At 45.5% G+C, this 26,412-nt stretch overlaps 1 protein-coding gene across 12 annotated transcripts in view; it reads left to right on the top strand.

Annotated features, from left to right (window-relative positions):
- Window positions 1-26,412, top strand: part of DAB1 (DAB adaptor protein 1) — a 1,100,137-nt gene that overhangs the window by 1,050,863 nt on the left and 22,862 nt on the right. For 7 of the 12 annotated variants that reach the window (XM_074334774.1, XM_019742544.2, XM_074334767.1 and 4 more), the window contains 4 exons: window positions 16,891-16,941; window positions 17,039-17,086; window positions 21,681-21,743; window positions 24,127-24,235. In XM_074334774.1, the coding sequence (XP_074190875.1) occupies window positions 16,891-16,941; window positions 17,039-17,086; window positions 21,681-21,743; window positions 24,127-24,235 (271 nt within the window). The remainder of the gene's footprint in view (window positions 1-16,890; window positions 16,942-17,038; window positions 17,087-21,680; window positions 21,744-24,126; window positions 24,236-26,412) is intronic. The other 5 variants (XM_019742545.2, XM_074334776.1, XM_074334773.1 and 2 more) reach the window with 1 other exon arrangement.

The raw sequence follows: 26,412 nt of genomic DNA, 5'->3' as shown, positions 1-26,412 counted from the left end.
GCACTGCTTTCATGGTCCTGATGTTGAAAAGGTATTTGTGAATCACAAAGAATACATTTCGATGGAAGCTGCCCATCTCTGAAGATCAGAAAGCTTCTCATTTTGCCTTCCCTGCTTCCCATCCTCCAAACGCCTGTGTGTTTCTGATCAAGATCCCGGTCCCCCAACAATCAGTATTCAGCTGACTTCCCTTGCCCTAGATTTAGTTCATTTTCACTGCTGCAAATGCAGGAAGAGTCAATCCATTAATGTGAAGAATTTCTCTGGACAACTGTTCTCTACACCCCCCAGCCCCCATCTTTCATGGCAAATAAATTTTCATTCACAATTCAGCAGTTGGTTTTTCCTTCAGTTTGAAATCTGGATCAAGATGTTGCATAATTGGATTAAATCTAGTCTGCACATTTGTCAGTTTCACTTCCTCATTAAGCACCGCATTGTCGAGAAATTGTAATTATCACAACGTAGTTAACATAGATGTCACACAAGAGGAGGTCGTCCTGAAGTGAGGGAACGGAATCTGAATCTCTCTATTCCATTCAATGGAATACAATTTTGATGTTTTGATGTTTCTGACACAGGCTTTCTTCTAGCTGTCCTTAGAAATGGTCCTGAGATGGAATCCTAAATTCCTAGAATCTTAAAATGAGTAGGAACCTTACAAGGTGCTGTATGGTTTAGCGCCCCCCCCCCCCCAGCAGTGCAAGAATCCCCTGAGAGCATTTGTGAAGGGCAGGTGAACATCTCTGACTGTTTGACTTCCGCTCACATACCTACAGTGACAGACCTTCGTGACTTGTACAGTCTCAGAGCTCCACTTGCTAGAAAGCCCTTCTTTTTGTGAGTTCCCTTACAAATTCTGTTCATTTCTCCATTCATCCATTCGGCAAATAGGTACTGAGAACCTCCTATCTGCCCGGCAGTGTTCTACTCACTAGAGATATAAAGATGAATAAGACTGGCTGCTTAAGAATCTTAATGGTCTCAAGAAGACAGAGATACAAACAGTTACAATCGGTGTAACCAAGGCTGCAAGGGGCTGTGTACATGATGCTCTGGAAGTGTAGTGAAGGGCAGTAAACTTTGCTGAAGGGAGTTGGGTGAGGTCTTCACCCAAGGAAAGGAGTCGGAGTAGAGTCTTAGAAGACAGTGGGAGTTTGGCACTGGAGAAAGTGTGGAGCAGTGCTCAGGAAGAGGGAACCAAATGTTTAAAAGCACTGAAACGTGGAAAAGCCTAACTTACCCCAGGCTGATGACTAGACTGGGGTGGTGGGACCACAGGATGGCTTCATGGGAACAGGAAACAAGGCTCCCAAGGGAAGCCAGCCCCAGTGGGTGAAGGGCCCAAAACGTGATGCTCAGAAGCTGGGATTTGTTGGGAAGCCACTGAGGCTTTCAGGTGGTACAGTGACACTTATTAGACTTGTGTTCTTCAACATCAGTCTGGTGGCCTGTGGCGGGTGGCTTGGAAGGTGGGGAGACCGTTAAGAAGCTCATAGAATTATATATGTGTATCCATCAGGACAGAGTCAGGAAAACAGAGTCCACACCAGGTAGTTTTACAGAGGGAATTTAATGTGGGAAACTAGTTACAAAGGTGTTAGAAGAGCTGAAAATCCAAACACGGTACAGCAGGGCGACCCAGGTTAGTAATAGGAAGAATTCACTGCCATCCCTAAGGCTGGAAGGAAGGAGGTGGCGTTTGCAGAGCCCGGGAGCTGGGTCTGCCAACATCCCATTACTAGCTGGCACTAGGGCTGCAGAGGGAGCTGCCCTGCAGGGCTAGGGCCATGGAGAGTTGGGCCACAGAGAGTTGGGCTGTCTGGCAGAAACTGAAATCACAGAGGAGACTCTACCACTGCCAGAATACTGCCAAGAGAGCTAGGAAGAATTCCACCACTTCTCCCTTCCTCCCACTATCCAGTTTCTGACCACTGCGTCCTGTTGGCCAAAGCTAGGTGGAAGTGGATTGGCAAGGGATCCTGGGCAATGCAGTTTACAGGGATCAGCCCCTGTCATACAGCACAGAGCAGGGGGAGGGCAAGAATGCGTCTGAGGGCAAAGAGGTCAAAGGGTGGGCAAGTGAGGACCACTGTGGGTCTGGCCTGAGAGGGGGCCCTGTAGACCCTGCAGAGAGAAATTGAGAGAGAGAGAAATTTGAGTGGATGACGAGAGTAAATCTGGAAAGATCTGCTGATGTGTGTGGGCAAGGGGAGACAAACATGAGATCTAAGCTACCTCCAAGGTGGCGAGCTTTGGAAGGCCAGGCGATATGGACGGACTGCCCTGTCTCCTCTCCTATAGCTCTGTCATTTACATACGTGCTCTACACCTCTAACTTCTGAGAGTGTTTGTGCATCTGCCTGTCCATCCGCTGTCTTCAGGTTCTTGCCAAAGACAGCCATGACGCCTTCCATCTTCTTCTCTGTTCTCGGTGCATGACTCTTGCTTTGGCGGTGCCACATTATTACTTTGAATGATATGTGGCTCTTTCTCCCAAAGTTGAAAAACTGGGCTGTCATGCATGGGATCAGAACGGCTCACTATTAAATCATTCCTGAAACTTGTTTTCCACAAATATGCATGTGGAAGGGGATAAGAGTTTGCATAAGCAGTTGCCTGTTCTAGTGTTTGCTCAGTTGTGTGTTGGCCATAATCACGTCCAGATAAAGCAATGATCACTCCATTCCTCTGCGGAAATCCCTATCACTGGTCTCCTAGAGGAATGGCTTTCCAACTTTTTCATAAAACCCAGGAACCTTCACTCAAGTGAAATGTGCCCGGTAACCTTCTATGTAAACAGAGGAAAGACGTGGTTGAAACTGGGTTGAAGGTTACACACCTGGAAGCCCTCCCTCCTACCTACTCTAAAGACAGAAACTTCTGGAAGAGAAGAGATGCGGAGAGGGTAGTGTGAAAACCCCTGTCAAAGGAACCCACTAGTCAATTCCGTGGGTGGGAGACATGCGAGGAGATCGTCACATTTTTCCTCCCATCAGAGGCTTTGTTATTCTATCATTGAATTTGTGAACACAGATTGTGAGCCCACTCTTTAAGAAGCAGTGAAACAGCAGAAAGAGCAAGACTGAGAGAAATTAGTCAGAACTTTACACTTCTTAGCTATATGACTCCAGGCCAAGTGTTTTATTTTTGGATTCTCCTTAGTGACCAGTTAACAATGCGAGGACAGCTTCTTCCCAGGGTTCTTGTGAGGATTAAATAACAGGTGTGATTGCTCTTGTGTTTGGCACTGTACTTGGAAGGCAACGTGGGACTTTAGTGAAAAGCGTGAACCGGGTAGCCTGACTACTTGGGCTTGAAGCCTTTCCCCCTCAATTCCCAGCTGTATAACCTTGGATGGGTTGTTGAAACTTCTCCATGCCTTGGCGAGTTCACTTGTAAAATGAAGACAGTGACTACGGGACCTGCCTCATCGAGTTCTTTAGAGGACTTGGATAAGGCAATACACATAAGACATTTAGAGCAGCACCTGGCACCTAGTAAGTATGCAATAAATGTGCGCCATAGTTATTTTTATGAGTTCTTATGTGGACAAAGGACTGTACCAAGTGCTTTAAGAGATTTGAGGGTGAGTAAGACCTGGCCCAGCCACGAGGGTGCTTTTAGTTTACTGTAGGGAGTAACATACAGAGTGAGGGGCTAGCGCACTTCCAGTTCCCCATGGCCAAGCAATACTGTCAACAAGGTCAAGTTTAACTCAAGGACCTGGGGTGGGCTGAACCTGCAGGGGAGTGCTGTGGCCCTGGGGCAGGGATAACACACAATTGTGACTACCAAATGTTGAGCACTCCAAGAAAGGGACTCTGATCATCATTTAATTCACTACCTCAAGACTCTCCCAAACCACTGTAAGACATAGGTCTCTTCTCTGCTGTGAAGTATCCTGAAGGTCAATGAAGTTAAATCACTTAGCGCAGCTGCACGAGGTATCCCTAAGAATCTAATCCAGAGCTCTCTGACCCTAAACCTAGGGTGACCTAGCTGATCACCCAGCCTGGGTCACTTTTGAAAGTAAAAGGGGTTCCCTGTTAACAATGACACCAGGATACTTGGCGGGAACAGGAGGTGTCAGGCCAACCAGGACATAGGCCACCCTCCCCAAAGCTAAGGAGTGCTCTTCCTGCTGGGCCGAGCTGTCTGTAGCGCAAAACACAGCGTGATTTCAAACAGAAGGCTGGACGCACCTATCCATCTTGTTCCTGAAACTCTGTGCCAGACGTGCTCCCTGTGCTGAAGCAACGGCAGTACTACCCCCGAGAAACAGGTGCACCGATGCATGCCTGCGCCTTCCGTGGGCATAAATCAGGGCCCTTGGAGATGTGCTACATGGTAAGACAATGTGATTCGGGGGTATCTAACTGCTGCGGCTGTGAATCTATCATTATTCCTCTAATACAGACCATTAACATTCACAGAATCTTAACTACAGCATCTCTAATGAACAGAGCTGTAATATACAGTTTCCCCATAAATATCCATTGCTGCTGACACTCATTCTTTTGTGGTACAGTAATTCCGCTTTTCTGGATAAATTATGGTGAGGCTCTTTCTTGCTCCCTGACTGCTGTTATTCACGGTTGCAGAAGAATGATGAACAAACTCTAGTTGTAAAAAAGGAGGAAGAGATAAATGAAGGACCGTGGAGAAGAAGAAAATATACATTGGTGCCAGTTCCAGCCCAAAGCCTGTAAAACCTGTTTTTGCAACGACTGAAAAAGGAGACAAGAAGTGGACATTTGTTGAGCATTTCCTGGGGGGCAGGGTACATGCGCCTTGCTCTAGAGTCTGTATCTAGTTCAGTGACCCCCCAAAGAGTGCGTTGCCTGATGGTCATTTGTGACACTTTTAAAAACACAACTTCTTGGGGCCCCCTCCTCTAGAGCTGCTTTTGTAAGGCTTTCGTGTTTTTAGATACAAAAGGAGATTTGTAAAGCTCCCCCAATGAATTCTGACGCTTGACTACATCTAGTTCAATTAACATGGCAAGTATTTTGTTCTCCGTTGTATAGATCAGGAGATTGAGGTTGAAATGCTAAGGCGAGAGGAAAATACAGTCTGGTTATTAAGGATGGACCGCTAGCTTCCCTGCTTGTGCACAGAGAGCAGCTCGTGTTAAGGGGACGTTCGTTCTCACTTTATACAGCGCTTTCTCCCTTCTCTACCTCCCATTTTCCTGCCCATCATAGATTCTGTCAGCTTGTTATCATGTTTCTCTCCAGCGGGTTAGCAGCTGTCCTTATCTCCAGTATTACTCCTTTCCCACCGTTGCTTGCTGTCAGCCCAATCCTCTGTGTTTTTTCTACCTTTCCTATATCTTTTTAAGTCTCATAGCCTTGTTGCCTCTTTGGCTATTTCGTTGTTGTTGTTGTTTCTACCTTCACCTGGGATGCTCTAGCCCCCTTACCACTGTCATCATTATAGGGTAACCCTTGTAGTGTGATCTGGCCATGACCCTCCAGAGAAGACTGGGGTGCACTGTGGCAGAGTGGGTTTCCAAATTGCCCACTGTGGTCGCTCCTTCCAGAACCCTTACCTCTCACCCTAGTCCTAAAATGCCGGTCATCTAAGACCCTTTATTCTCCTCACCATAGCATAGTGGCTAAGAGCACATACTCCAAAGTGAACACACTTCGGTGAAAATCCTGCTCTCTCATTTACCAGCTGCCTGACCTTGGGCAAGCTAATTAACCCTCCTGTGCCTCCGTTTCCTCCTTTGAAAACAAGGATTACAGTTACAGCACCTACATTTGTTGTGATAATTAAATAAGTTAATGCATGAAAGCACTTTAGAATAGTCTCTGGTGCATACAGAGGAAGTTCCATCTAAGCATTAGCTGTTATGGTCCTGCATGACCCCTGCCTGGCCCAGAAGGGATGAGGTTTCAATCTTACTATTTAGCCCAGTCCTTCCTCTTCAGACCAATGGGCTGTTTGGAATATATTCTACAGATAGAATCACCATTTCTTAATGGATGATTGGATGTCAGGGGGCAGAAGAGAGAGGGATCAAGAGTAACTGGTACGTCTGGGGGCTTTGTGGATCTACCAAAACCAGAAATAATGATCTCAACCACTTGTGACCTAACTAAGGAGATATTGACTACTTTAAATGAAAAGTCTTTCATAGAACAGATGTAGCGAGCATGTGGGTAAAGAGGGTCTCTGCTTGTGGAATCTGTGTAAGACATCATTGAATATACCATTCTTTCGCCCTAGCTGCATAATCACGGAGATAGGGTGAGCAGCACCAGGGAACAAGCAGGAAAAGAAGCCAGGTAGCACAGCACTGCCGAAGTGACAAAACTGGGGTTCCCTCGTCCTCTGTGCATAGGAGTACGCACCACGTGTCTCTTTTAATTTTGTTTCTGCAGTAGTGGAAGGTACCTCTTCCCACCGGTCTCTGGTCACTTATGCATTGTTCTATTCAAGCGATCATTCTTTCATCCATTCCACAAATATTGTCTAGTGTCCACTGTGTGCTAAGCACTGTGCTAGCCACAGGTACTGTACAAGTCAGACCAGGTCCCATCCTTTACCCAGCTCACATCCCGTGGGTGAGGGCTGCCAACACACAAGTAAACAGACAAATAGATCATGAATGCTAACCACAAAACCACACAGGGTAATGTGACCAAAGCTGAGGGCTGCTACTGTATATAGGTAAACACAGTAGGAAGTCTCTCTAGGGAGGTGACACCTGAGCCGAGATCTGAATTAGGAGAAGAAACCAATCTGATGAATGGGACAGGAACAGGGAATGGGGCAAAAGCCTTGGGGGAAGGAATGTTCCAGTGGTGCATAAGGAACAGAGAGAAGACCAGTGTTGGCCAGAGTATGGTGGGAAAGGGAAGATTGGTAGAAAGTGAGTTCAGACACAGAGGTGGCAGCTGAGCATGGACAGTCTTACAGGCAGTGGTAAGGAGTTTGCATTTTATTCCAAGTGTGATGGAGGACAGTGTAGGGTTTTAAGCAGGGGAGTGAACCTGATCTGGTTTTTTATTTTGTTTCATTTTGTTTTGTTTTGTTTTTAATATCGGTGTGACTGCTGTATGGCCGATGAACTTAAGGGAACAAGAACGGAAGCAGCCGTCTAGGCAAAAAGGAATGCTGCAGAGGAGATGGAGAGAGGCAGAGAGAGTTGGGATGTGTGCTAGATATAGACAGCATGAGCATTTAATGAATGATTGGATGTCAGAATGTGGGAGAGAGGGATCTAAGTAACTTGTACGTTTGCGGGCTTGAGCATCTACGTGTGAGTTGATGACCTTTACAGAAATCAGAAGACAAAGAAAGAGTAGGTTTGGGGAGATCAAGAGTTCTTTGGACATGTTAAATTTGAGAGGCCAAATGGTATGGGATGCAATCACTTCACCAGTTGCTACTAAATCAGGTATTGGCTAGATTTCAAGTAGCGAGAAATGCCACACATTGACTGCTCCCCTTGAACCTCTGATGGCTTTCACTAAATGGGAAGGACTTGAGGGATTCAGGTGAAAATGCCATCCAGATGTTACTAGAAGAATAGCATATCCCTTTTCTTATAAGTTTGGTTTGGGGTATTTCCCTAGTATTTCTTTGAAATTAGAATCAGGGCCATTTACTCTGATTACACAGCCTCATTAGGTTAAATGACAGAGCGGATAAGACATCTTTTCTGGAGTTTATAATAGCACATGCCAAGTCTCTTTGAGTGAGTGAGAGTGTGTGTGTGTGTGTGTGCACGCACATGTGCGCACACATATGCACTTAGCATTTGAAAACACCATATGGACCACCATACCTTCCACTGAGTAAAGCATGCTATCACCAAGTTTCTTTCTTCAGTTTTCAGTTCTATCGCATAAGCAGTTCTATTCATTCACTCATTCTTTTTTTTTTTAATGTGTAAATTAAGTATGATTTCTTTCCACTTGCTAGCCACTGGACTACCTAGATATTAGTAATACAAGGATGAATAAGACATAGGTTTCCGTGCAAGGAACTTAGAGGCTGTACAAAATCAAAGTCTGTAGTGGAGAAGAGAGCAGGTAATCAACCATTATAACTAAACACGTAGACATGTGCTATGCCCATAGGAGGGTCATCTCATCCATCCTGAGGGCCACGGAAGTCGCAGAAGAGGTAACTAGACTCAAGTGTCAAGAGACGTGTTACAGTTCTGATGAATGAGGATGGGAAGAGCAGCCAGTCACAAGGAATAGCTTATACCAAGGCCTGAGAGGGGAAGAAATATGCTGAGAGACCTGTTAAGAGGGCACGTGAAATTATGACACAAAGTCACAGACTGTATGTAGGTTGGACAGTCAATCGGAGATAATTGAGCGTAATGCTCTTCCAGATTTCCTCTGACTTCAAACCTTGAGGCCTTCTTCCAAGTCTAGTCTATTGGTGAACACTTCACACTTGCTCCTCGGAGCTCTGTGAAGTAGCCATTTCACTCACTGTTTTACTTATGAGTCAGCTGAGCTTCCCTTGGGGCTTTAGTTACCTTGTTATAAAGTGTGATCCAGGTGTCTTTGCTCTGACTTATTATCATCTCCTCTTAGTCTGTACGACTGTGAGGGGAATTCTGATGGGGTAGGAAGGAGCTAGACCAGGACTTGGGAACTTGGAGTTTTATGCCAGTCCTTCCACTAACGTCATGATTTTGGAAATGTTGGAGGCCTCAGTTTCTTCATCTGGGGAAAAAAAAAAAAAAAACACATAGGGTTGCATTGGGTGAGAGATCTCTACAGTCTCTTGTAATTCTACTACTCTGCAATCTGTGAACTGTTCAGAGTGCCATCGAATGGGTGCTACTAAATCATCATATTCCTAAAGGAGACTCCAGTAAATCATTGACTTAATATCTGACCCAAACAAGCAGACAGTAATGGAGGTCAGGCACCGTGCTCATTAAGCCATTACCTTAAATCTCATCCTGGGTCGTCTTCACACAGGCTTACAAAGTGGATAGTTCCCTAATTTTACAACAAAGAAAAATTCAGGAGATGGGTAAACTAGTCAAATTCCATTTACGTAAATATGAAATTCTTAGTTTGGTTGTTCGCTGTGGAGTTGGCTTGAATCCTGTGAGAGGCGTTGCGGCAGTGGAAATGGTCCACACTCTGTGAAGTTGAGCAGCGTCACCCCCACCCATGTAGCGACACTCTGCGTGCTCCGACCTGAATGGGTGTCCTCCCATTTCCCTCCCTTGACTGTGAACAGCTCAGGGAAAGAGCAGCGCCTCAGCCCTTGAACGACTGGCACAGTGCCTTACTCATAGTGGGCATTCAGGAAATGTTGGTTAATTATTCACTGAATGCCTCAATAATGGAATCCAGAAATCAGGAAGTGAATAGGGAGATGAATGCCAAAGCATGTAAAATCTGCATTCCTCCAGAGAAGCAAAGGGAAAGCATGTTGCAGGAACGGCTGTCAGAGCAGCAGGCAGAGCCCTCCTGACTATTTTTTCCTTTGCTGTGACATCTCTCCATTTGTGATTTCCTCTGATTTGCTCCCTCTTCAGCCCGAGCCTCTGCTACTCTCTCTTGATTTCAACTCCGTCCAATATTGCTTGTTACCATTTGGGTGCCATCTGGACCACAAGAGTAGCCTCTCCAAGAAAGACACCGCAGCAAAGAAAGAGATGACTGGCTGTCTGAGAAGTTCCCCTGCCCTCCTCCCCAAAAGTGTGTTGAGATGTTGTCATCCTGCTGACAGGAGCCAATTTCGCATTACTGTGATTCTAATTCACTCCCTTTTCAAAGGACTGAACTGATGCCAAATCTTGTTAGGAGTTTCTGCAAAAGCCTTGAGTTTTTGCTAATGTGGAACTAGAATAATAGATCTTTAAAAGGAGAGAGGAGAAAGGAAGAAATAATTAAAAACAAATAATTATAAGCTTTGGGAAACCATTCCCCTTGGTTTCTCATTTTCTCTGTACATTTATACCTACCCAGGTCTGTTTGTTCTGTTGACAGCCATCAGCGCAGTAAAGCCCTCTTGCAGCCTGCCCCTTTCCCTGACAAAGGAGCTAAAGGACAGAGACACCATATTCTAAAGTCCTCCTTGTCAGACATCAGATCTTTGGGGTGAGGTCGAGGCTTGGGACCAGGATCTAGAGCCCAGGAAGCTTGTACGAGTGTAAAAGCATGAATCATTCCTAGTGCCCCTAGAGAAGCTTGATGTCTAGGGTGGTGTTTTCCATGTTTCTTCTTAATCCCCATCACTGGCCCCATTTTGGCTGTCATCAGAGGTTATCACCATCATCATCTCTCGTTATGATCACTGGCCTCTATCCTCATGATCACAGCATTGTCACATCAAATCCCCCAACACCAGCACTGCCACCTCTCAGAATATCCTCTGCTTGCAGCTTCCTTAACCCCTCAGGATTAGTGTTTAATAATAAAGACAATCGTAGTAGTAATCCCTGGCCTGCATCGCTTTGTTACTCTGAATCGGGTACTTTATACTAAGGGCTTTATGCAAATTATCTTATGTATAATACCAGTCATATGATAATTGCCAGTTTTCTACCTCCTTCATGTGATGTAAGGGCAAGGACTCTCTCGCAGCATAGTTGCTCAATAAATAGATGTGGAGTGAATGAGGGAGTGCTTGTCACAGTCCTAGGATAGTCCTCAAGCCAAACACCACCGGCACCATCCTTTTCCAGCATCACGAGGAGTAGCTCCTTCCCTGTGTCACTGTTGCTGAGATCAAACTCACTCAGCTAGTCGTGTCTCAGTGCATAAGCATCAGCGGCCTGCCATTGGTGACACCAACCCCATCCTTCTGTTTATTTTCAAGAAAATAAAGGATGTGTTTTGTTAAACCAGGCCATAAAAGCATGGAGTTGCCATTTGAGTTTTGAAATAGGTGTAAGGGGTGGAAAAGAAGAAGAGCAGAGAACAGAAGGGCATCGGGTCCATGGAGTAATGGGGCTGACTCTCAGGACAGTCCAGCCTTGCCAGTGTTAAATCGGGGGGCCGGAGGGGGGGTGTGTGAACGTGCAGGAGCAGGAAACTGCTTGGACCAGTGTCTGCTCTGCGAAGCCCATGCCGCACCTTCAGCTTCTCCTCCACATGGCGTCACCCCTTCCCAGGACCAGACTTGAGCAATGGGTTGGAACCTGCCTACCCTCACCCAGCAAATAATCCCACGGCTATATTATTCCTACCTTCTTCCTTTCGTCCCAAGTCCTTCCTTCTCTCCAGCTCTCTCACTCTCTTTCCTTCTCTCTCTCTTCCTCTCTTCATTCTTCCTTCCTCTTGGTTCCTGTCCCTCTCCCTCCCATCCTTCCTTCCCTTTCTGTAATTTTGGAGCGGGAACTGACATCCATTGAGATTTCACTCTGCCAGTGGCTGGGCTAATTCTTTTCCTACACATCAGTCTTCTCACTGTTTCCTCTCAGCAAGCGTTGTTATCCTTACATTATAAGCATTATTGTCCTGATTTTACAAAGGAGAAAACTGAGGCTCAGGGTGATGAAGACATTTACCCAAGGGGATGCCAGTGATGAAGCAGGATGCCTCCTTTTCCACTCGCCTACCCTGCTTCTCCTAAAGACATCAGGTTTCTCAATTTAAAGTATCCGTTGTTTTCAAATGCAAGCAAATTAGTATTCTTGATATTAGATTAAAGTGGGGAAGCTCACAACTTCAGAGTCATATTCCTTCGCCACAGCTGTCCCCTGTCAAATTAGCTGTTAGCTTGTTCAGGTCAGCTTAGCGCCCTGACCTATGTCCAAGGGGGTCCTCCTTTCTCAAAACACCTGCATAAAACACCAGCAAATTCCTTTCATCGCCAGTCCTGTCTTGACTTTCTCTTTGCATTTTAAGAAAGGCAGTTTCAAGGACCCTCTTAACTTTTCAGAAGCCAAATGTAAATATTTCATTGTCCAAGGCTTTGTGGAGATACTACATTTGCATGCACTTCAAAGGGAAGATGTAACTTTCATTATAAGGTCTAAGCATCTCCTTCCACCCTCTAACTTTCTGGATAACTTTTGAGACCTTCCTGATAATGGTAGCTGGGGGAAGGAGGGCTATGAGCTGCTAAAATGAGGAATTAAAAGCAACTTTTTAATCACTACAGAGACAAATCCTCAAAGCAGCACCAGTTTCTGTATTATTAGATCAAGGCATTGCATCCAGTAAGACCACTGAGCCCCACATCTCAGTAGAACTGGAACATTTTGACCTAAATGGGATTCCATTTTGTTAGAATGAGGATGAGACTTCGTGGATTTCCACTTGAAACATGAATATCAACTTTCTTTCAGAAGCCCCACAAATGCCTAGTTCTGGCTTAGCCTAAGGCAATGGCGGGGATAGGAAACAGCATTTACATCCAGAAGGAAGCTGTTATTTTTGCAAACTGAGTTTGATTTCATGGTGCTGTCTAGACATAGCAAAGAATTCAGTTCTCCCATAGAACCTTTCCAATCAATGCAAAGACAGGATATTCTTTGAAAGAATAGAAGAGACTACATAAGAAGGAATATGTCTAGTATTTAGAAAAAACTCAGGCAACCAGAAACATCTAGAGCTGAGCTATCCCGTAGAGTTGCCGCTAGCCACATGTGGCTATTTAAATTGAAATGAATAAAAATGAAATAAACTTAGAACTTCATTTCATCAGTCGCACTGGCCATACAGTAGCCACTTGTGGCTCCTGGCTACCGTATTGGGCAGTGCGGCTATAGATCTGTACATCATCACGGAGTCCTATTAAACAGTACTGCTCTTGGGGGAAATCATCGACTAGCATTAGTTTCTAGTCCCCATTTCAACTTCCCCACCACTCCCTTGGTTTCTCAATTACCAAACAGATTTTCCTGTCTTTCTCTGCCTGGAAGTAGGAAAACGGTTGTTTACTGTTGGCTAAAGGTGATGGAGAACATAAACTCCTAGGTACCCCACAAGGAATTTGTCTTCATTAGCATGTGTCTTCCTTTGTCAAATCACTCACCATGGAAAGGCACATTCATCCAAACGCCTGGAATCACTAGGTGCCTTAATAGTACCCACCTTTGTGCAGGCACAAATCACTTCAGTTAATCCATTTCTCCCGAGCTTTCGAAAGGGATCGTTGAATTCATTCGTTTGCGACATCAGCCTGAGTTCTGAGTTTAGATCTGGAGCCTTGTGTCCTCCCTGTTCCACTCCTGTTTCACCCCCAAGCCAGAATGATTATATCTCCTGGCTCACTCTGAGCTTCAGCAGAGCAGGGACCATATATTATTCTTTGTAGCTCCAGTGCCTAGCCAGGACCCAGCATGTGGAAAGTGCCCAGTGTTTGTTAAAGAAATTAATTAATCAATTACATAATCAATCAAGATGCCTTCAGTTTTCCCAGTAGGACTTTCACTGTTCTGCTGAGAGTTAATTCCTCAATACAGCGATTAGCAAATATGGCTGCACGTTACAATCACCTGGGGAGCTTTTAAAACTTACTGACGCTAGGGCCTCACCCAGACCAAGAGAATCCAGATCTCGGATGGCGGGTCTCAGGCACCAGTAGCTTTATGTAAAAGCTCCCCTAAAGGATTACACTGTACAGCCAGGGGTGAGAACCACTGCAGATTTCTGATTTGCCGGCCAATAAGTAAGTTTTCCCCCTTTTTGACATGTTCACCCCAAGTCCCATCTAATCCACTGTCACTTTTGCTGCAAGAGTCACATGAGTTTGGTCTTAATAGTTACCTTACTCAGTTATGGGACAGTAATCTCCCCGGGGAAGCTTTATTCGAATGTCTTAATGAACATTCAGGATAGAACTGTGTTGAAACAAAACAGAAGAATCTTTTCCTTTCAATCCTCACTGGAAGTTTAAGTTGTGGGTACAACTTGATGTCTTGTTGAGTGTTTAAAAGCAGAGAACAAAAGCTGCATGCATGCTATCACAGTAAGTATAGAAAAAAGAAAAAAAATGCTTGAGGATAAATGAACTAAAACTCTAGTAGTTACTGTAGAAGCAAAAGTTGGGGATGTGGGGAGATTAGAGAATGGGGTCCAAGTAAAGTGGGAAGAACTTCCCCACTAGCTGGATGAGGTGCACTGGGTGTTACAAAGCCTGCCTCAGACAAGAGGAAAGAGCACTGAGAAATGACTGAGGCAGGGTCAAAACAGGCAGATAACCACAAATGCCAGGGACAAAATGTATGGCGGGAAAAAGATGATTAGGGAAGGCTGTAGCCAGCACTGAAATTAGAGGGAAAAGATTGGGTCAAGAATGGGTGAAAGGGTTCAGGACTAAGGCTGGTAAGTGTTGGGCAACCTTGTATAGAGGGTCTTATCTGTGTTCTCCAGCAGGGGAGCTTTCTAAAGAGGGGCTCTGGCAAGATTTTTGTTTCTTCTTCCTCTTTCTTTTCCCAAGTATCACATAATAATAGTTTCCTAACATTAAAAAATATGTGCCTGTGCATTGAAAAATGAGCCAAAAGAAATAGGATGAAAAGATACTGATAATAACTACTATTTATTGAGCACCTACTATGTGCTAAACAGCAACTAATAGTTTGCACCCACATCTCAGTTAATCTTCTCAGTGAACCTGAGATGTTGTCATCATTATCTTCTCCACGTTAAAGATGAGAAAACAGAGGTTAATTGGCTTGTCCAGGGGCCCAGCCATGATTCAATTTGTACGTGTGTGACTCCAAAGAGATGAATTTGCTCGCACACCCAGACCAAACTCCATCTGAATTTACGGAAATCACCTCATCACACCCCACATCCACACCTCACCAAAGGCCACCTCTTCTGTCATCAAGAAAGTGATGGGCTCGTGCCAACGCTGGTTATCCTCACACATTTTCATTATGTGGTGGGGGTTTTTATGAGACTCTACCACAGGCTGTTTTTCAAATTTATTTAATTCATCCATCATGCTCTGAAGCCATTTGCTTTTTTATATTGGACAGATGTAATGAGATTTTGGACACTAAAAAATGTTTTTATTAAAAGTTATGACCCAGAGCTAGTTGGTAGGGACTGTGCCATAAATCCCTGGAAGTGTGAGTATTTATAAAGGATGTAGCGACATAACCTTAACCTTTTAGGCCACTCGGTAGATTATAGGATCACTTAGACTAATATTGTCTCGCCACCTCTCCGCACCTCTGGCCAAATAATAATGATCATTTATGTGGTTATCTGATGTGCTTGTTCATGCTCTCCTCTTAGCCACAGTTGACTCTGGGGGAACCAGAGCCCGGTGGAAGCAGGTGGTTGATGACAGAATTCGCTGGTGGTTGGCCCGAAGGCCCTGCCGTGGTGGGCACAAGCACACTGGCTCTGCTCTGCAGCCTCATAACTGGAGCTGAGCGACGTAAAGTCACATGTGCAACAGACAGAGTGAAAGTGATTTCTGACAAATGTGTATCATGAGACTCTTAGGTGATGGTTTCTCCACTCCTACGTTGCCAACAGGAAACTCTCCTCAAAATTAGGAAATGAGACAATTATTTCTGCTCGTGCATGGTAACTCTATTTTAATGTCAATAGTATCAGATTCATATTAATGTTATACTTTCTAGAAATCATCCAGAGAATAATTAGCTTGTAGTATGGACCAAGACATGGTCATTCAATCTACATATAATAGATATCATATATTGTATGTTATCTATAATAAATATTGTTGTGACTTTTAAGTTAACATTTATCAAATAGAGCCCTGGGGTGTCAGATGGTGGGCCACAGTTCCACAGAAGACTGCAAGGGGATTGAAATACAGAAGTTTATTCCTCCCAGGTCCTGGAGGAGGGGCCACGTGGAGGGGTCAAGGCCAGAGAGAGAGCAGCTGGACGTAGGGACATGCCTCTATTAGGGCCCATGGGGGCAATGCCTAGGGTTCCTGGGCTAAGGCTGGGTTGGGCAAATTCAAATCAAAGAGATCAGGGTTTGGGTAAGATTATCTAAGGGGTGCATAAGGGGAAGGCCATGGGAGGCGAGGGAGACTGCTTATCACAGGAGCCATATCAGGAACTGGTGTTTATTTGTTTCTCTGCAGGCTGTTAGCTAGGACATGCCTCACTGGAGGGGCTCGTGTCATTTTGTGCAGGCCACTTGGGCACACGAAATGGATGCTGAGGCAGCAATATTACAGAGTCGTTTAGCCAAACTCTCAACGTTATAAACAACAAAATAAAACATTAAAACAATTAGATTCGGTCAACTGCCAGCTGCGTTTAAAACATGCATGCATTCATATGTTTTTGAGCACAGCTGTGTGCCAGATCCCCTGTGAGCTGCTGGGGATTTGGGAGTGAGTACAGTGTGGTCCCTGCTTTCGGAAGCTCACCGTGCAGCCAGCACAGATGATGTGCTCTTATTCTCAGAGGAGGATTTGCAGCTCACACAATCCCGGGAAGCTTCATGGAAGAGGTGGCCTTTCCTCTGGGGTGGAGGAATTGGATGAGCTTTGAGCTTGCAGGGATGAGGAGAAGAGCATTTCAAGCAGAGGGGGCAGCATGTGCAAAGGCACTTACAAAACGAGCTGTTCACGGGCTACTCTAAAGAGTTTAGTTTGGCTAAAGCACATCACGTTTATTTTTCTTTTAAAACAAAAATCTCAAGGACAAACATTATGCTCTTATCTGTTGCCACTGTCAAGACTAGCCAGGTAAAGTCTGTAATTTCAGGAAGAGGAACTTACTTACACACGTACCATTGCTGTGTTTCCTAACGAGGCCCATGTTTGGGGATCTGCGTGCCCTAGAAACATATCCCAGGGTGTTCACAGTACTTGGGCCACCGCTCCTGCCGACAGACTGGGAGAGTGTACGTCCTATACAGATCCATCATCATTACACTCATGCATCCATGTCATGTGTGCGTCATTCCCTTCATCCTCATTCATCATCCTTTGCACTTGCAGAATGGCCATGTGATTGAGCATTTTGAAGAACGGTTTGCCGCAGCCACCCCGGTAAGAATGAGAGGGCCCTTCTGGGGAACTGTTTCGTGTCATTGTCATCCCATCATTCATGCCATCCATGCTCATGAGTCGTGCCTTGTGGTTACAGAACAGAAACCTGCCGATGGACTTCGATGAGATTTTTGAGGCAACACAGGTAAGGCCTCCAGGCTCTTGTTAAGTGAGGGCTGTTCCCGTCATGCTCATGCTTTCCATGTTGTCCTCACCCAGCCTGCGTGAATGGCAGGCGCCCTGCTCTGCTCTGCTCTGCTCTAATAGGAAGACTATTGGCGGGCCTGTGATACGGTCACATAGTGTGTGTGTGTGTGTGTGTGTGTGTGTGTGTGTGTGAAAGAGAGAGAGAGAGAGAGAGAGAGAAAGGGGCACTCTCGTTTCATTCAACAAATATTTTTCAAGCTCCTGGCATGTCCCTGGCATTGTGATAAATGCTGGAGATGTCATGTGGAGGAAGACCCGGTCTGTCCTCAGGAAGTTCCTATTATGACACAGTACAGCATTGCATAGCATTGCTAGGATAAGGTAGGGTAGGGAGGGATATAGTAGGAGTGGAGGATAAGGTCCTGCAGCCTGGGGAAGCGTAGTTTAGTGCAACACAGTATAGTGGGTATTCAGACACAGGAGCAGGATGTGCCAGGTGCACCACTGGAACCAAAGACAGGCCAGACTGCACTTTAATCGGGATGCCCTAGAACAGATGCACTGGTTTATAACCAATATTCATACAGATTAGCGTTCAAACCAATGAATTTGGAATCTCTAGGGTGTGAACCAGGCATCAATATTTCCCCCACCCCAGTTATTTCAATGGGTCGCCAAAGTTGAGAGCCACTGAAATAAGAGTGTCTCATAAGCTGTTCTGGGCAGTGGGATGGAGAACAAACTGAGGTAGGAAACACTTTCCTGGGGTGGTGGGGAATAGTCCTCTAATTTTTGTCCTGAAGGATGAGTGGTAAAGGCACTGGGGAAAGGAATGAGTGTTTTAAGTAGGAGGCAGCGCGTGTGCAAAGGCCCTGAGCCCTGAGATGGTGCGTCCTTTACAACCCCTGGTGCTTCTCTGCTCCATGACACTGCCCTGATTGTGTCTATAGGCCTGTCTTTCCATCAAATCACCAGCTCTTGAGAGCAGAAGCAGGAATGTGCCTTACTCGCCCCTGTATCCCTTTGCACAGGAGCTGATGTACAGTAGGGGCTCCATACTTTTCCTAAATAAAGGAGCTCCCGATATCAAAACATAGGGAGTGGGTCTGTGAGAATGTGTTTTGAAGGACATCTCAGCCTTCACCCATGGCGCCTTCAGAATTTCTCTATGGGAGGGGCCTAGGAGTCTAGTTGCAGTCGTCTAGTTGAACATAGGATCCGGGGACCTGGAAATAGCAGTTGTATAGCACGTCAGATATTCTTGTGAAAACGTCACTTGTTTGTATCCAAGAATGGCTGGGGAAGGAGGAGGCCTGATGGAGATACTCAGGGGCTTCTCCTTCCACAGACAAGCTACTTGTCACATCCCCTTCACTGGCCTTGGCCGCTTCCAGTGTGACTCTGCTTACCCTGGAAAATGCCCGAAGCCTAAGTTAGGAGCGGAATCTGCTCTCAACGGCCACCTCTGTCTTTACCTAAAGACATCTGCAGTACCAGTAATGGAAGGAAAGGCACGTAGTCATCTCGAGCCAACGGCCTTCCAGGTGATTTCTACAGATGGATGAGCGTCATGCCAGACCTTTTAGCAATGCTGGTTTCTGCTTAGAAAACATTCCGGAGCTGGACTTGCACCATGTCGGAAGGCTAACAAGGGCTCTGCAAAGTGATAGATAAACGAGATACTGCTTGGTCCGAAGGTCACATCCAGCTTCTTTTAGCTGACTGGTCAGAGGCAAGTCACTTAGCCTCTTGGTCTCAGCTCATCTGCAAAACATAGATAGTGAGACACCCATGCTGCCAAATTCATAGGGCTCAGTGCACGTCAAACATGATGATATAAGTATTGCAAAGTGTATTGTAAACAGTAAAGTGATTTACTAATGTGAACGATTACTTTTATTCTCTTGAGGCTGTTAAATGATTAATTAGGACAATATTATCAGATGGAACATGGCTTACTATGTTATAAATAAAAGGACTGAAGTTAAGGGGGGAAGGGAAGTTGTGAAAATAGATATTATTCCAGATTCTCAATTACATATGGTTATTAGAATTACTTTTAATTTTATGGGCTAAGAATCCCTTTTCTCTGCAAAATTTAATTTAACTTAAGGTTCTATTTAAACAGCAAATCAAATGGAATGAATTAGTAATCTGTGTTTTGTGCCTCTGCATGTTTTTCTCATTTAATCCTTGAGTGAGAAATCATCTGGCAAAAAAAGGAAAGTCTAGATCTCAAGAATGAAGGTTATTTTAAAAGTCGTGCTTAAGGAGAAAATTAGCCAGTAAACTATATTTATGATATTAGTAAAAGCGTACCACGAGTTCAACACATTTGAATCGTAAATTGTGTGACTTAATTATTAACTTCATTTTAATATTTTCCTACCACTGAAAATAGTTGTGGACCATTTTCAAAGCATTGAGTTCCACTTGCGAGAAAGCCCACCAGCTTCATTTGAATTAAATAGAATTATTACTTATATGAATTTGGGAGAGAGTCTAAAGGATTTGTATAGTTTCATGAAATAATGTAAAAAATTGATAACAAGCTAACGAAGGCTTACCAAAGACAAGCAGCCAGATTTGGGGGAGCGCCCTGCATGCCGGCCACGTCATTACCATCGCATAGTTCTGGGCTGTTATCCTGTGAGAGAATCAAGGTAGTCAAGTGTTGGCAGAAAAGACTGTGAAACGCACCAAGGGTCACCACTGTCCACTTCGGCTTCCTCTCCTGCCGCCTCTCCACCATCACGCTGGTCCCACCAAACTCCTGAGACACCCACCTGCTCAGGTTGTTCCAGGCCCCTGTCCCCTTTGGTCATGTACTTGCATCTGCCTGGATTGCCTCTCCTCTTGGTTGCCTGGCTAACTTCTCCTCTTCTTCAGGATTCAGAGTAGGGCCTTTTCCTTGAGAAAACCTTTATTAAATTTCTTTGCCAAAATCTGGCTGGGTCCCTTCTAGATCTCCCCAGTGTCCCAGAGAGACCTCTGTCACCATGCCTGCCACATGACCTTGAAATAATCTCTATCTATGGGTTGTCCCCACCAGACTGGAAGCTCCCTGCAGGCTGGAACCTGGCATTTCTCATGATTATGTTCCCAGCACCTAACAGGTGTTCAGTGTTGAGGAAAAACATCGCTTGGTTGACAAGGACATGGATATGAATAGAGCTGTACTTGGTGCCAGGCACCGTTTTTCCATCTGAAAGCTTACAGGGAAGAGTTGAAAGTGAGTTAGCCAGGCTAAGCTTCTTGCAGCCAGAAGAGCCTTTTGTACTTTGTAAACCAGACGTAGCCAAACTTCAAAGAAAGTCCTGCTATTAATAGTGTCAATTAATCTGCAGAGGAGATATTACCATGTCTGCAGTCCCAGTGAAGGAACCGCAGCCCTGAGGAGTGGCAGAGATTGAAGTGGCAGGACCCAAACGTCGGCCCCGTTGTGGGATCTCTCCCAGCCCCCAGGGCTCACTTACCTGTCAGTAGGAGAGAACATTCTTTACTTGGTTGTGAATCATAGAGATCCAGTCCCGCCTGGTTAGAGCCCAGCTCAAGTGCATGGTAGGCAGGCAGACGCTCCCTGTCCTTCCATTGAAGGGTGTTTTTAGGTTTCCCCGATTAGAAGCTATTACTTATAAACCAAAGAGGAGCAGAAAGTGGTTTTTCCTCAGTGAGCCGGTTTGCACAAAGCATATGATTATATAGTTTAAATCAGGCTGTTGGATCCTGGCCATAGACTCCCAGCAGTCTCTGACGCTGGAAGTGTATGCAGATTAGTGTCTAAGTGTAACTTAAAGGGTTTCTTCCACAGCTGTGGCTGGCACCGCTCAGGCACTGCTGTATGATGGATGGGAATACAGAAGATACAGTGTCTGCAGTGATGGAGTTCCTAGGAGTGATTGATAGTGTATATACTGGGCTAGTTGTGATGCCCTTCCTGGTATTAAATGATATGTTTTCTTTCCCTCCAACTACATTTTTTATTCTAAAGACAGACTCCTTCAGCGGCTGTCATTTGACTGCATGGTCGATGTGCAGAAAATTCAAGTCCTGGCCTGGGTGACCTGGAGGTCACCTCTGCGAGGCTCAGTTTATCTATCTGCAAAATGGGGATGATGATTCCTGCCTCTCAGGGTTATTGTCATTGGGAGCCTTTACTGAGAAGAGGCCATGAAGTCGTGTGTTACGAAGCACACGAAAGGCGTTTTGTACGCATGGATACACTCATGAGAAAAAAACCAAACAAATGTTAGGGCTGCCTTCTTGCCTTTATCTCCTGAAGAAGAGAGACAGTGCTGGCAGTGATGGTAACTCCATGTGAAGTGGTGTTATTGTTTATGGGAGATGGCCACGGCCGAATCTCCTCGACTGAGCAAGGATAAACAGGCACGCCGAAACGAGAATGAATTCTGGCCACATCCCAGGTGTTTTTAGGATCCTGAGGTGCAGTAATGACCAAAAGGGCTTCTTGTTTATGTAGACATGTTGCAAAAGAGAAATATTTTTCCTCACGACATACTGTTTTTAAAGCAGTGCTTAGCAGCAGCAGCAGCGTTCCTTGTGGTTACGTCATTCTCTTCTTGTCTTTTCAGGCTGTGACCCAATTAGAACTTTTTGGGGACATGTCCACCCCTCCTGATATAACCTCTCCCCCCGTAAGTATGCACTGCCCTCTGAGCCCTGCCTCCCTTTCCTTCCCTTCTTTCGTCTCATAGCGGCAAGACTATGGGATTTGGGGAAAAGAGACCTTCTGGTGGATTTCCACTGACTCTTTCAAGCTGTGTGATTTGGGCAAGTTAACTAGCCATTCTAAACCTCAATCTCTGCTATTTTTTAAAAAGGAATTATGATACTTGCTTCTGCTTTGAGAAATAAATGGAACCGTGCATCAGCAGTTATATAAGATCACCTGGGTACTTGCTTTTTGCTGGGCAATGGACAGACCCAGGAATGGGATGTAGTCGCTGCCTGCAAGGAGCGCATGGTCTAGTTGGGGATGTGGGCAAGAAACGCAACAGGACCACAGACATTTGGCATTTGACAGCAGCTGCCAGCTGCCCACACTGCCAGGCGGTCAGCCAGTCAAGGGAGCACCTTCTCCCCGACTCCTTTCTGCCCTTCCCTCTCTCCTTTCTTCCTTTCCTCTATGCCTCTTCTTTTTCCTCCCTCCCCCTGCCACCTTCCCACCTGCCTGCTAGCTTTGCGGAGCTTCTCACAAAGCTTTGGATTCCCAGCTCCACATTCAGCCAGGGTATCTCAGTCATTGCTTATAAGGAGGCAAAGATTGTAGGAAGCCCTCATTTGAAAATGAAAAGAAGGAAAAAAGGAATTATTATAAAACCGAAGCAAAATAGAAACCCAGTGCTTTGAGAACTGGATGCATTCAAAGACCACCCTGCAGCCACTGCAACAGCAGAGCCTGCTGAGATGGCCCCTCTACCTCCTCTGCACCCACTCCCCAGCGGCAGGCAGGGGGCAGCCAGCCACAGCTGTGCCAGCTGAAGCTGCTGGGAGGGGGCAGCTCCTCTGGGCACCGTGCATTTGTGCAGACTGAGGGATGGTGCTATGGTTCATTGGCGCGATGCGTCTCACAGAGAAAGGCTGTAACCTCGCCACTAAGGACAGATGGCACAGACTCTGCTGCCCACAGCTGCCGCCAGGGAATCTAGGCACAGCTGTTCTGCTCCCAACCCCTGATGTCCAGAGCAGCAGTGAAGGAGGGGACCGCAGCTCCTGCCTCCAGGGACGCTGGACGGCTCGAGAGAACCTCATTCTCTCCTTTATCCCTGAGGGGAACAGCTGTGTCCTGGGCACTTGGCATCTCAGAACCGGAGGACTCTGGAGCTAGAAAGGCCTAAAGAGATCTTCTAACCTCATTTCCTTCGTTTTACAGATGAGCACACTGAGTCCCAGAGAGGGCGTGTTACTCACCCAGTGTCACACAGGGGAAAAGAGAATGACGTTGACTGTGTTTAAAAGTGCTAGTGCAGCATCTCATGGCTGAGTTTCTGGCCCTGAACCCCAGTGCAGTCCAAATGGGTATTATCCTCGGAACAATGCCGTTCTTCCCCAAGCTGCTAGTTTAAAAGTGACCTCGTCTCATTGCCATGGTTTCAGGATTAATTGCTTGCCCCAGTCTATCCCGAGGGGAAAAAAATAAGGATATCATGGTATCAAATTGACATACTCTATAGGCAAAATGCCTCTGTAAATGGGTGTAGCCCTTTAAAAGGAAACTGCGCACTAATGTTTTTATCTCAGTGCCCCTCACTTTACCCAACAGTTCATGCCGCAGACCTTTCTGGAATCTGGAATTCCTGCTTGGGCCAGGCACTATCGAGTTTGCAGCTGCTCAGGCGTTGTTGTTTTGGGGGTTTCTTTTTGTTGTTGTTGTTTGGGGGGGGCTGAAAGGGGTCCGTTGTTGTTTTTATCATCTTCTTGAAAATATTTACTTATTTTTGCAAGTGAAGAGAAGATTCAGGCCAAATTCTGGGAGGCACCAGGGTACAGGCTCTCTGTTCCAGTTGCTAAGCACTATTTATTCATTTAGTCAGCTGTTAATTGACCATGTATTAAGTGACAAGCCCTGAGCTGGGCACACAGTAGGTCCTGAGTGGGTGTATGTCACTTTGAATTGATCACGTCTAAAGGATGAAAGCCAGATATTATGGAATAATTCAAGGGCCCGAAAACACCCCTCCGGGGTTGGGACTCAATCTAAATAGCCACGATACTGGCAAACGTCATCCTTTGCTGAGCACCTACTATATGTCTCAGAATGGTGCCAGCCGCTGTACGTGCACGATCTCATTTACTCCTCCCAACAGCTCAAGAGGTACGTATCATGTTGCTCATTTTACAGTTAATCTGTGTCACCGGCTCATGGTCTGCACCCCACCTAAGTGGTCTGGACCGCGGCTCGTTTCTGCAGCACACGCACACACTCCACTCCTGCACCTGCCGCCTCGCATGCTTGATGACTGCCGAGCTCCCCCCCCCCCAGGACCCTCACGCACCCTCTGTCTCTCTCTCTGACAGACTCCTGCGACTCCAGGTGATGCCTTCATCCCGTCTTCATCTCAGACGCTTCCAGCGAGTGCAGACATGTTTGGTTCTGTACCTTTCGGCACTGCTGCTGTACCCTCAGGTAAGCCGTCTTCCACCTGCTTCCCTTCCTCCTTCGGCCTCCATCAAGAAAGAGAAAGAATTGACTGAACCAGCTGCCAGATTATGCCACAACCCCTGTGGAACCACCACTCTCTCCTTGTGACTCTTCAGGTGACACTGAGAAGTTGCCAGGGGTGAGGCGGGAAGGCTGGTATTTACAAAGGTCTGCTGTACTGCTGGCATTCAATGATGTCTTTCACCTGGAAAGTTCAAGATTCTGGGTTACTGAGGTATATAGCTTTAGAGAGCTTGGTGCACACACAGCCATGCAAGTCAGTTTCTTCCTGTCTATTTCAGCCAGAAGGAAAAAAGCTGGTCAGTGGGAAGGAGGTGAGTCAGATCTCCACACACCTCGAGATCTGACTCATAGATGGGATCTGTCTCATTTGATGGAGATTCAAGGATGGCGAGATTCCCCATACAAGAAACCTAAGGGACAAAGCAAACTGCTAACAGTGAATTGGGAGGGTGATGGAGCTCTTAGTGATTTAGAAACCATTTGTTCTTTTTTCCAAATATTTTTAAAAACGTGTATACTACTTTCACAGCAGAGTAAAAATATATAGTGTTTCAGGTGAGTTACAAATTGGTGGGGTCGCTGGCATCTTGTTTCCATGTGGTCAGGCTCTCCATGCAGCCAGTCCTTTCTACTTGGACATGACCAAAGCTGGTATCACTTCTGCTTTTTACATACGTGGGAACCTGAAGGACTTTGCTTTCTTTTTTATTTTTTTTAATTAAAGTTTATTGGGGTGACAATTGTTAATAAACTTACATAGGTTTCAGGTGTACAATCCTGTAATACATCATCTCTATATCACATTGTGTGTTAAACCCAGAAGAAGTTTACTTTCTTTACGTATTTGAAGTTTGTGGCTTCATCTCTCTTTTTCTACTTTGTTTTCATAAATGGCAAATAGAGTTTAAATACTTCAGAATACAAATCTTGCAATTTTTTTTCTGTAAATAATTACTCTTAATTACATAGTGTCAGAAACAAATTCTTGCCTCCACAGATAAACCTTGTTGTTCTTCAAAGTGAATTAAAAATGTATTCCCTGTCCTGAAATAGTTCACACTTACTCCTCGTGAGCCCAGGGACCATTATGAACTTGGAGAAGCAACCGAGTTTGGTGGGCACGGATCTACTTACAATTTAGAATGTGCAAGTGGCCTACACATTTATGTAAGTGCGAAGCTTCCCACCTGAATCGGTTCCACCCACGTGTAAAATGGGATAGTGGTGATGACTGGTTTTCCTCACCTGAAACAGTTATCAAAGTTTCCTTGGAAATAGTATAATAGCACGTGTCATTTTAAAGCAGAGTAACAGTTTTCAGTCAGGAATGCACTACCTTTTTGTGTCATCAGCCTTGTGTTCAGAATACCCACGCTTTGCCCCATTATGTGACTCATGGAGATACGCTGGAGGTGATGAGGACTGTAGGCACCAAACTTACTAATTTACAGGCCTGTTCATTCCGTAGATAATCACTGCCTGCCCACTGTTCCGGGTTCTGTTCTAGGTACCTGGGGTGTGTCAGTGAATACAACAGACCCCGCCCTGCAGAGAGCCTACTTTCTACTTGAGAGACAGACAGCAACATTAAAATATGTAACATATGTAATAGGTTAGAAAATAGTAAGTGGTCTGGACAAAAACAAAAGGTAGAGTAGGGTAGGGGGGCTTTGGAGCAGGTGAAGAGCCCCTGTAAATGGAGGCTGTAGTCAGGAGGGGATCCTGCAAAGCTGAGATGTGAGCAGACTGGGAGTGTAAGGGAGAGATGCAGGAAGGTGTCAGGGTCACGTGTACTCCAGGAGAGGAGGAAGGACTTGGCCCCTCGGAGTCTCTGTTCCCTTCTCTGTGAGAGGGTGGGACTGGATGCAGTTGCCCATGTCTTCCAGCCCTTTAGATGAAAAGCACCTGAGGACCTGCCCATGCCAGGCACTGCTCGGGGTCTGCTCTGCAGCGTGTGCCAGGTGAGGGCTTTGAAGACCTGGAGTTTAGTCTTGCTGGTTGACCAGCTGTGCTACAAACTATGGACAAGCCACTTCTGCACATCCAGATTTGGTTTCTTCAGCTACTAAAAAAAAAAAAAAAAAATATATATATATATATATATATATATATATATATATATATACACACATATATAT

The sequence above is a fragment of the Rhinolophus sinicus genome, linkage group LG06, assembly GCF_036562045.2.
Source record: "Rhinolophus sinicus isolate RSC01 linkage group LG06, ASM3656204v1, whole genome shotgun sequence".
Classification (NCBI taxonomy): domain Eukaryota; kingdom Metazoa; phylum Chordata; class Mammalia; order Chiroptera; family Rhinolophidae; genus Rhinolophus; species Rhinolophus sinicus.
This window is presented reverse-complemented; position numbering and strand designations above follow the sequence as displayed.